The 12,404-nt window shown below is 37.9% G+C and overlaps 1 protein-coding gene across 2 annotated transcripts in view; it reads right to left on the reverse strand.

The window, feature by feature from the left end:
* uex (metal transporter uex) overlaps window positions 1-12,404 on the reverse strand; it is a 132,621-nt gene that overhangs the window by 12,165 nt on the left and 108,052 nt on the right. For both annotated transcript variants that reach the window (XM_017624873.1, XM_017624810.1), the window contains exons 4-8: window positions 7,825-8,040; window positions 7,584-7,757; window positions 6,869-7,514; window positions 6,501-6,767; window positions 6,203-6,429 (exon numbers count right to left, since the gene is read on the reverse strand). In XM_017624873.1, coding sequence (XP_017480362.1) covers window positions 6,203-6,429; window positions 6,501-6,767; window positions 6,869-7,514; window positions 7,584-7,757; window positions 7,825-8,040 — 1,530 coding nt within the window. The remainder of the gene's footprint in view (window positions 1-6,202; window positions 6,430-6,500; window positions 6,768-6,868; window positions 7,515-7,583; window positions 7,758-7,824; window positions 8,041-12,404) is intronic.

The raw sequence follows: 12,404 nt of genomic DNA on the forward strand, positions 1-12,404 counted from the left end.
TTTTTCTTAAAATAAATTCCCCAAAGAGCCACATTTGAAATGATTGAAACGAATATATCAAGGCGAATTAATATAAGGTGGTGTTACTAGCTCAGCTGATTTTGGTTTGTGTTTCGCCGCACGGCTTCTGATATCAAATTGAAAAATTTTGTTTGAATTTCTACACACACTTACAGATTTTGACAGTTTATGCCGCCAAAGCATAAACAAAATACATGTAAATTTTTGTTTTTGTACTCCTGCTATCACCTTATATTAAGTCGCCTTGGAATATATCGTCACCTGAAATTCAAAAAGACGTAACTGATGTGGGAGTTGAAATTCGATGAAATCCATCATATCAATCAAAAACTGAACTTTGAATTTTTTATTAGTTACGACTTTTTGTATTTCAGGTGACGATATGTAACATCAAGAGCAAATCACGAAAATTTGGTTTAAAATTACAGCGCACACTTTCTTCTTTTAGTCTACTAGTTTTTTTAAGATTGGTCCAAAAAAAAATCATAATAAAGAAAGAAATGCAGGTATTTAAAGAAGAGAAAACAAAAAATATATATTATTAAAAGGGCTATGTTCTCTTTGACGTACGTCAAAGGTCAATTAGAAGTGGGAACTTGTACAACTGCTCGATTATATAGCTTAAGAAATAATAAGTTTAAAGACATTTTTATCAAAGTTTGACCAGTTTTGTTACACAAATACTCCAACGACCACAGGCAAAAAATATTGGCTACAGTTTGTTATATTGTTTGCCAGATATACGTTTTATCGGTGCACTTGCACAACATTCGCATTNTAACAGCGCTTACAAACCAAACCAGATGTGTTAGGTTTTTCTGAAGCTTTTTTAAAAGAATTCTTCATTCTCATTCCTTTAGCAGTTTCAGAATTTGCGGAACTTGTAACGTCATCAGCGTTTTTTTCGATTTTAGTTTTTGTAATTCATTTTTAATGGGTCTTCTGCGACTGGTTTGAAGAATTTATGCTTATAGCGAGCTAAATAGGTGGATATGGAAAATATATTATTATTTTCCAGGAATGAAAATTTTGAACAAAATTCTGTTTTTGAGATCCTGGCTGCCAGCCGAATCGGATCAGAATATTGTTATTTTTTTAAAAAAGCACCCCGTTTTTTTATAATCATTTGAATTATTGGAATCACGAATGATGAGGGTTTCAGATAGTTACGTAATTCTTACCTAATTAAAGGTCGGACCTATAGCTTTTTAAATATTTCAGCATCGATTCTCTTTATAGCTAAATGTTGAAGATTTCTGCTGGAAATCCCTATTGTAGGAGCTAAAATCTTTCATTTTAAATAGCAAAGAAGGGAGACGTAGGGGAGAGTTTTACCACAGAGGCCTTTGGGCAAGGATCCAATGTACATATATATCTATGAAAAAATATTGCTCGACAAGTAAACAAAATAACTGTTTTTAAAATTTTTTCTTAAAATAAATTCCCCAAAGAGCCACATTTGAAATGATTGAAACGAATATATCAAGGCGAATTAATATAAGGTGGTGTTACTAGCTCAGCTGATTTTGGTTTGTGTTTCGCCGCACGGCTTCTGATATCAAATTGAAAAATTTTGTTTGAATTTCTACACACACTTACAGATTTTGACAGTTTATGCCGCCAAAGCATAAACAAAATACATGTAAATTTTTGTTTTTGTACTCCTGCTATCACCTTATATTAAGTCGCCTTGGAATATATCGTCACCTGAAATTCAAAAAGACGTAACTGATGTGGGAGTTGAAATTCGATGAAATCCATCATATCAATCAAAAACTGAACTTTGAATTTTTTATTAGTTACGACTTTTTGTATTTCAGGTGACGATATGTAACATCAAGAGCAAATCACGAAAATTTGGTTTAAAATTACAGCGCACACTTTCTTCTTTTAGTCTACTAGTTTTTTTAAGATTGGTCCAAAAAAAAATCATAATAAAGAAAGAAATGCAGGTATTTAAAGAAGAGAAAACAAAAAATATATATTATTAAAAGGGCTATGTTCTCTTTGACGTACGTCAAAGGTCAATTAGAAGTGGGAACTTGTACAACTGCTCGATTATATAGCTTAAGAAATAATAAGTTTAAAGACATTTTTATCAAAGTTTGACCAGTTTTGTTACACAAATACTCCAACGACCACAGGCAAAAAATATTGGCTACAGTTTGTTATATTGTTTGCCAGATATACGTTTTATCGGTGCACTTGCACAACATTCGCATTCGCATAAGCTCCGCATTGATTATTGCGAATGCGAAAGCGAATGCGAATGTTAAAATTAATGCGGAATCTCCGCGGTTGCGAATGCGAATGTGAATTTTCGCATCAACCCTGGGTTGTATGTACATACTGTGCAATATGTGGCTTTCCTCGTTTAGACATTTAAGTTTTAAAGCTATTTTAGTCCTCTTTCACTACCAAACTTGTTTAACTTGGATAGGTGGTTTATCTATTATCCGGAAAAGACTTTTATTTCGGAATAATATTCGCAACAACCCTGGTGCATATCATAGTACGTGGCATTTTGCAAATACGTAAATATACAAACACACAATGTACATAAATCTACTGAAGCAGCTGAATCATTCTGCTAACTTCATAGAAAACCTCAATTTGCTGAGCACTAAAGAAATGATTCCTTTTGTTTTGTGTTTTGGTTTTGCTTTGTTGAATTGCGCCGGGTACAACGTGCACCGTCGAGATCGCGAGCGAGATAATGGTGGTGGCTTAGCGTTCATCACGCACCACACCGTGCAGTATCGTCTTATCGAAGCAGACATCGACCGCAGGGATACCACCCTAGAATGTCAGGGCATCGCTATCCGGTCAGGCGATGTCGAGCTCGAAATATTTAACATATACATACCCCCTGTCACCTGCTGCCCGGCAGGATATCACCCTGATATAGGTGCGCTCCTCAGAGGTGAAAACCGTATGGTAGTAGGTGACTTTAATGCGCACCACGATCTTTGGCACTCAAGCCTGTCAAACGATCGTAGGGGAACAGACTTGGCTGAGCAGATAGACGATTCGACATTCTGCACAATGAACGACGACGCACCCACCAGGATTATGGGTAACTGCAGTAGCTCGCCAGACATCACAATAGTCAGCGCTGGTCTGATAAACAGCATAACGTGGCGACCTATGCTGACTCTAGCATCAGACCATCTACCCATAGTCATCTCGATTGATAAACCAACCGACTTTGCCTCCGCCAAACACCGGACCTATATCAACTTTTCTAAAGCTGATTGGAAAGGTTACGCGGAGTTTACCGAAAACACCTTCGCATCGCTCCCCACACCAACCGACGTCCATCTCGGTGAACGTAAGTTCCGCAGGGCTATCACTGCTGCTGCAGCTCGCTTCATACCGGCAGGGTGTATATCGGACCCACGTCCAAACTTCCCTGCCGAAGCGGCTGTTCTAGCCGATGAGCGTGATAGCCTTCGTCAGGCCGATCCCGGAGATCCCCGTATCAGGGATCTCAACGCGGAGATTCGGCAACTTGTAAACGTACATAAGCGGAAGAAGTGGGAGGAGCATCTGAAGACTTGTAATTTCACCTCTGGTGTGAGCAAGCTTTGGTCAACCGTGAGGTCATTGTCTAATCCGACGAAGCACGACGACAGAGTCGAAATTTCCTTCGGCGACCATGCTTCGTCGGACCCGGAGCGATGCGCGAGCTATTTTAGCCGGCAGTTCATACTGCATCCTCCGGTGGACAAAGCCAAGCGTCGAGTGACCAGAAGGCTGCACAAACTGCCAACAACTTGTGCCCCCCTTGCTTTCACTTGCGGTGAAGTTCAGGTGGCCATCGGGAAGGCGAAAGCCTCCAAAGCCATGGGTCCCGACGGAATATGCATGCTGATGCTGAAAAATTTGGGTCCTGCGGGGGTAGCGTACCTAACGGAGGTCCTCAACTTGTCAATGGCCACTCTCATCATCCCAGACATCTGGAAGGTGGGGAGAGTGGTCCCACTGCTCAAACCGGGGAAACCTGCCAACAAAGGAGATTCGTATCGTCCGATTACACTCCTTTCCCCGGTAGCGAAGACACTCGAGGCCTTGCTACTCCCGTACTTCACAAACCACCTGACCCCAGCGAAGCATCAGCATGGTTTCCGTAAAGTGCACAGTACAACAACAGCACTTAACGCCATAAACACTCAGATAACTCGTGGCCTTAACCGTAACCGTCCCTGTGAGAGAACGATTCTAGTAGCGTTGGACTTGTCAAAGGCGTTTGACACCGTCTGCCATTCCACGCTACTAGAAGATATAGAGGCCTCCTCTCTCCCACAGAGGCTCAAACGGTGGTCGGCAAATTATCTAAGTGGTCGACATTCGTCGGTAATGTTCAGAGACAAAACGAGTAAGCAGCGAAAAATAAAACAGGGGGTTCCTCAGGGTGGTGTCCTTTCCCCGCTACTGTTTAACTTTTACATTTCAAAGCTCCCTCAACCACCAGAGGGAGTCTCGATTGTCTCCTACGCCGACGATTGCTCGATCATGGCGACTGGGAATGGAATTGATGACCTGTGTTCGAAAGTAAACGGCTATCTCTCCGAACTTTCTCGCTTCTTCACTGCAAAGTGTCTAGCCCTCTCCCCTACGAAATCCTCCGCGACCCTGTTCACAACCTGGACGAAGGAGGTCAGGCTACCGCTGGGGATTCACGTCGATGACACACCAATTCCGACGGTGAATAACCCCAAAATACTCGGAGTAACATTCGACAGCCTGCTCTCCTTCTCTGCGCACTCAACCGCTATTGTCAATAAAGTACAGAGCCGCAACAAGGTCCTCAAGTCGCTAGCCGGCAGTACTTGGGGCAAAGACAAAGAAACGTTGCTGGCAACATACAAGGCAATAGGCCGGCCGGTTTTGAACTACGCAGCGCCAGTGTGGTCGCCAGGGACTAGTAGGACGCAGTGGACGAAGCTACAGACGGTACAAAATACGGCACTTAGGACAGCGACGGGATGCCTCCCGAGGTCGCCTGAACACCACTTGCACGGCGAGGCGCAAATGCTCCCAGTTAAGGAGCATAATATAATGCTCTGCAAGCAGTTCCTGATCGGGAGCCACAGAAGTGGCCACCCAAGCAGACAGCTGCTTGCACAGGAGCCCTCGCCTAGGCACGTCAGGAGGCATCTATATGAACTGACGGACGAAGTCCAGAGGTTCATTAAGCAACCTCTGGACCCGACAGCGTACAGACAGGCCCTGAACGGCATTCACAGGGACTCAGTCTCGAGTTATGTAGACTCTAGAGCTGTGAATGCCGTTCTAGGCATACCACCCCCGGACATAGACGAGACAGAGCTTCATCTGCCTCGGGAGACACGCAATACACTCGCACAACTTCGCTCAGGCTACTGCAGCAGGTTGAACTCCTACTTGAGTAGGTTGAATGAGGATGTGCCGAATGAGTGTCCGGCATGCGGAGAGACCCCACATGACTCGAAACATCTCTTCGCATGCCCGGAAAACCCGACAACCCTAACGGCCTTGTCCCTGTGGACAAATCCCACAGAAGCTGTACGCTTCCTAGGGTTGCCGTTAGTGGAACTTGACGACAACGACTGAGATACCAACCGATCTGGGCGGGGTTGTTGTAGCCGCTACAACAACAACTGAATAGAACCGCTTCAATTTTTGGAGCGGTTTGCAGCCCTGACCCAAACACACCTTTTTTATTTATTTATGGACCATTAAAAACATTTTTTTCGAGCCAGTTCATAATTTGTACATTTGTTTCATGGACACAGCTGTTTAATTAGAACTTGAGTTTAAAAAACTATACGCCAAATTACAGGTGACCTACCATAACTTGACTCTAGAAATAGATATTTCATTTGGCCACCGGAACATTTTTAACAGCATTTGAAACATTGATTAACATCATCTGGTACGACACATAGGGCTTAACACATAGATTTTCAAGTCGCTTACCATTCTGCCAGAGGTATTCTCCGAAAGCGAAATCGCTTCATTAATACTACAAAAGTTTTTTTTTTAGTCCCATTGATAACACCAGTTACCGAAAACCAACTACTTACTAATGTAGGTATGACACCACACACTCTATCCCTATGTTTCCTACAGTCTATCAATTAAAATATTATCCCTAGCGTAAGTAAAAACACATTTATCATAGTGCTTATGAACTTACCTTTTCCACTTCATCATCAGTTATTTCACTGTTTATTTCAATGCCACTCTTGCGGGTCTTTTCTAAAAGTGTCGCTTTCTTGGCAGTTAAGTAAAGGCTACGCTTTATAGCGATGTAGACGACATCAGTGACTGCACGAACCGAATAGTCTGGTATAAATGTCTGGCGAATCTTGGCATCTATGTTCAATGACTGAATAGATCCACGTAATTGTTGAGTAGGCGAGTCTTTTGGCATTAAAATAAATATTTAATTAAACAAATTTGTTTAGTTGACTCAAAAGTATCTGATTACTTACCAACAACAACATTTGGTTGAAGTGCTGCGGTACCAAAGTAAGTAAATGCGCCACTTTCGAAGAGTAAATTCTCTTTACCAACAGTTACTTCGACACGTCCTTCTAAAATAAGTACGAAGAAATCCACTGCCTTTCCTTGTTGGTAAATAAACAGACGGGGATCATCTTTGCTTTTACCCTTGCACTTGATGGCATGGATAATATCTTGATTAAGTAGGCGCCGCAAGATTGTTTCGGAAACGACTTCCTTTTTAAAGGCATCGACAGCTATGAAAATTACAAATTATGGATGGATTAAATAAATTAAAGCTTGGCAAATAAACATTGAACATAAAGATGGCTGTGAACATAAACTTTAGCACACTTACATGTACTTAAATACTGGAACGTGGCCAGTGTGAGTTGTGGAGAAATGCGTATTTTTTGATTTTCACGACGTTCAGCAAAAGCGGAGAAGTCCTGCTTTTTGCTGCGATTGCGACGCACCTTCGTGCGATTGTCGATGTATACGTCCGTTTCATCAACAATCTCAGCCTGAATTAACTCTTCAATAACATCTTCAAGAGTTACGAGACCGATTGTTTCATAGAATGGATCGCCGTCACCCTCGTTGTTTACGCGATGTACAAATGCAATATGGCCGATCGTACCATCTTTAAATTGATTAAACATAAGATCCAGAGTCATATCCTCAAAAACGAAATGTACAGGATTCTGATAGAACTCGCAAAGCGTACGTAATGGGGTATTATCATCGGTATCAACAAATGCCAAGTCTTTAATGTACAACAGGGTAACGATATTTTTCCTATCCCCATCGTAGACGGGTATACGGGAGAAACCTGACTTCATAATATCCGACACAGTTGAAAAGTCTAAAACAGAGTCAAGTGATAGCATGAAAGCATCATCGATATGTGTCATTACATCGGATACAGTCTTTTTACGCAACTCCAGTGCACCAGAAATAATATTGACTTCATTCTTATCTAGATCGTTAACACCAGTTGTGACCTAGTATAATGGCACAGAAGTGAAAGTGAAAGCTACTTTCAGTTTTAATGAGCATTTGTCTTTACATACCTTCACCAATTCCTTTAGACGCTCCCGATTATAAACATTACCGATTTCTTCACCCAACGCACAATCTAACATTTTTGAAATCGGATATGACATTGGGAATGTGAGCACCATTACTACTTTTGTAATTCCAATTGTTTTAGCACCTATCGCCAAACCGTGACGAGAACAAACAGCCTGTGGTGGGTATATTATATATATTGTAATATAAGAAGTTGAGAGGTCAAATGAAATAAGAATTAACCTGAGGTGTGATTTCACCACATATAACAATTGCAAGCGTGGACACAATAACAGCAAAAAGACCCGACGTTAATCCATCCAAGAGAATAGTGAATGTAGAGTTCACCAACACATTACCCAATAGAATACTGCAGAGTAAGAAATTTCCTTGATCACGGACTGGTTGAATAATTCTGGCATATTGTCGTTCGCGAGCCGAACCAGTGTTGCAAAGGATCTGTAAGTAAAGATAATAAATGAGCTTAGTTTACAGGATGACAGCTCAAATTGTTCCAAACGATTTTGAGGAAAATAAACTTTGTCGACACCCTTTAAAAACTTAAATCGAATTTTTTCTTTAAGCTTTGCTGTTTCTGGTCCGAACGGAATTTCGTGGTACAGGCATTAAAAAAAAACGACTTACTATTTTTAAAAACAAACACTGTCTAACAAAATGAAGTAGCAAACAAGTTTGTTGAGTGTTAAACAATTTTAAGTTTGAATATCGTTACCTTAACGTAGAAAGCTCCTAACTTATTTTCTCTCAAAATCGGTAGATTGCTCACTAAACTTTTAATTGAATATAAAGACAACTAACTACTACATTAACAAATTAGTTGTTTTATAAATACTCTGTAAAACAGCCAAAATGTTCGAGAGCCTTTCTACACATATCATTTATTTATTTCATTATTCACTAGTCTACAGAAAATAGTATTCTTACAGACTATTACCTAACTCAAGACAATGTTTAATTATGCATTAATTATAGACTTTAAAAAGATTAGGTTTAACATTACATTTATCATCACTAAAATTTAAAAGTGTGGCATGAGAATTACAAAGCCTTATATTTCTGGCTATTGGCTCATTGTATGCATGCTGTATGTAGCCTCAATAAAAAGCTTACAACTACGTAATTGAAAAGTTGACTAATTCCATTTGAAGAGATTGGTAATGTCTTGGCATTGAATGCTACCAGATAGGATGTTGTAGGCAAACATGATAGATAAGAAGGATCGCCTGTCCGACAGTGCTTGTACTAGTACTTTTCAGTACATTTTTATTCAAAGAAAAATTATGAATGTGAGTAACAGTAACATCAAAACGCCAGAGTTCTTATTTTTAAAAATATTTTGGTATATAGATAAAATATGGTTCATAAAAAATAAGTGTTATTAATATTAACATGAGGGTACACATCATTATACAGCCAATAAATTATTTTATATTTATGACATTCTTGTCGGCCGCTGTGGTGTAGTGGTAAGCAGTGCGCGCTTCCACTCCACAACGCCTGGGTTCAAACCCTGGTCAAAGCAACATCGCAAAAATATAGAAAAAAGGTTTTTTCTTAACAGCGGTCGTCCCTCGGCAGGCAATGTCAAACCTCCGAGTGTATTTCTGCCATGAAAAACAGCTTCTCATAAAAATACAATCGCCGCACAGTGTAAGATTTGACCCATCTAGCTGCTTTTAATTCTGTAATTCGAAATCTATTGAAGATAGATTAATGAAATTTTGCACAAGGTACGTTATAAGATAGGCGAAGCTTTTTACAAAAAAATTGGTAATTTATAGTTACTGTCATGCCACCCTATTATATAACTGCAATTTTTAAAAATGCAAAAACTGAAATATTTAACTAACTACAAAGGCTAAAATGCCCAAAATTGATATTTAGAATTTCCCTATAACAAGGAATTATAAACTGACAGAAATGGACTTAAAAATAAATATATTTTTTTTTAGTTATGGGCGTGGAAAATATCGATAAAAAAGTCAAGTTGGGTCAACAAAATTCCGTTATAAGTTCAATATTTCTTACTCTATTTACAAAAATGGGATACCATTGGAAAGGTAATGAATCAGGCTTTCTCTATTCAAAACGAAAATATAAGAATTTGTCTCGGTCGAGATAAAATGCAAATGAATTACTCGAGGAAAATGAAATTCCCAGTAGGCCAGAAAAAAAAAATTTCATCAAAACCTGCACTTTCCAGCAGCTAAAATTATGTTGTTTAAAGTCTAAGAGGAGTGGCAAATAAACTGAGATACAAACTTTATCGAATAGTGGCGGATAACGAGTTTGCGGGTCTAATGAAATTAATAAATTGCTAAAAATAAATTTAAGTTAACATCGTTTTGCTTTAACATGAAATACTCAGTCCTAGTTTACTAAAATCCCAAAAATGTATATTCATTAAAAAGAACATACCCAAGCAAATAAGACCAACATTGTATTTTAGTAATTGTTGCATAAATCACATAACACCGACAAAATAAGCATTGAGATTCAGTTTCAAATATACAAGTTTAAATATTATTGTGCTCGGTAATTTTCCAAACCAAACCCCGTCCCGCCATACACTTTGATTAAAATTTTTTAGTTGTTATTGTTTCGTCTTTATCAGGCATTTTTGAAAACATTCTTGACGTTGTTTTCAAATTTGGCGACATAAAATAATGGAATTAATCTTTTCTAGAATACTGAAATGATACACTGATCGCCGTTCGGAGTCGGCGTAAAACTGTAGGTCCCTCCGCTTTGTGTGACAACATCAAGGCGCACGCCACAAATCGGAGGAGAAGCTCGGCCAAACACTAACATTTGTGTAAGCGCCAATCTATTATTATTATTATTATTATTATTATTATGACATTCTTGAATAGCAAAAATGAGATCATTCCCATTTTCAGTGTTTAAATAGTCAAAGAATTGTATACATTTCATTTTAAAATTACTTTTAGTTTGAAAAGTTTTAGTTTTAGTTTCAAAAATTTTAATTAGAAGCCGGGTTCTCTCTTTGAGTCAGAAAACAAACTTTATACTTACTTTATACAGAGAGGATCTGTTTCTTCGTTTGAGTGTGGTATTGAAAAAACAAAATTAAATATTTTTTCAAACTGTGAGAAAGTACCACTTTTTAAGGACTTCATCTATATTTCCTCATGGCTTAGATAATTTTTTCAACTCCGCAAAAACTTTGAAAGACAAAGAATTCGCTAAAAAGAGTATCTAACTCTATGTCTTTTATGCCAAACTCTTTTACAATGTCAGTAAATTGAGAAGAAAGAGTTGTAAGTTATAGGCAAAAGAAATTCGAATATTCAAATTTGTTGTTATTAAACTGAAAGTTATTTTCGAGATAACTAACATTCGACAAAAAAAAAAAATTAAGCCTTCTTTTTAAAGAATTTAAGCTCCATCATATTATCGCAACTGGTTCGAACGATCCGGCGATACGCCTATAAAACGATTGATCTTTTTGTTCTATTAATTTTTTGGGCATATCTCATTATCTAAAACATGTCAACCATAATTACATTATTCTCTTTTTACTTTTTACAGTACAGTTTAAGGAAGCTCAAGCGTTATGTAAAACCTTAAGAAAATCCTAAGGTATTTTGTTTGAATTGAAAATTCAGTACAAATCAGTACAAATTTTGAAAAATCAGGACTTAAGCGTACTGATTGAAGAAATTATTAATAAAATCGGTACAAGAGTAAAAAAATCAGTACTGTACTGATAAAATCAGTACGTCTGGCAACCGTAAGCCCCAGCAATTTCCTTCTTGGTTCGTAACGCGACATACCAGTAAGGGTATTATTAGGGACGCCAGTAGGGGCGTAAATGAGAGTACCAGTTGGGGTACACCACTAGACTAGAGCTGCCAGAGGTCCTGGTTTTACAGGATTTGTCCTTTGACTTAAACAAATTGTCCTGGTGCCGGGTCCACACTTAAATTGTCCTGGTTTTTTAATAAAGGCCAATGCAGGCACCCATCTAATTTTTAGCAGATTTTTGCTATGAAGAAAGGATAAGCTTTCGATCATTAGTAGTCGAAAATCGGTAATGAAACATTTTTTCTAACATGTTGAACTATGGTGAAATAAATATAAGGTGATGTCACTTACATAACCTCACTTTTTATGCATGTCAATTGCGGCCATGCATTTTGGGGTAGTAGAAAAAGGGCCAAAAGATTAGGATTATTTTTACTACTTTTTGGGTACTACTTCCAATACATACATATATCAGTGGAGCTCACACCAGTTGAATGAAGTTTGTATCAATAAAATATTTTTTCTGGAAACCAGTGTAATTACAGTTTCATTTTTTCGCTCAAAAGAAATTATTATTATTTATTTTTTATTTTTTCGATCCAATATATTGATTTTAATAATTATTATTCAGTTCTATTTTTCTACCTTAAAACTATTATTTGTAAAACTTAAAGGCCACACGGTTGTACCTCACACATATGATGATGGTTAAAACTTAAAAAATAACGATTATTTTCCGTCTTTCTTTTATTCGTATTAAAACAAATTAAATTATACATTTCTCTTTATTTAATTATTCTTAAATTCTACTAAAAATGACATATTAGCCCGTATGGAATTTCATTATTGTATTTTTTCCTTAAGTTCTGAAGTACATGTACATATATGCGTACTTAGTTTCTAAATATCTTAACTTTAAAGAGAATTTTATTACGACCTTTATTTTCGTTAACATTTTAAAATTACATTTCTGAATTCTATCAGTTATATTATAAAGTAATAATGCGTTTAAATTGTTAGACCAAAGTGCATTA

This window comes from Rhagoletis zephyria, unplaced genomic scaffold (genome assembly GCF_001687245.7).
Source record: "Rhagoletis zephyria isolate East Lansing unplaced genomic scaffold, Rhagoletis_zephyria_1.1 Rzeph_scaffold_00003, whole genome shotgun sequence".
Taxonomy (NCBI): Eukaryota; Metazoa; Arthropoda; class Insecta; order Diptera; family Tephritidae; genus Rhagoletis; species Rhagoletis zephyria.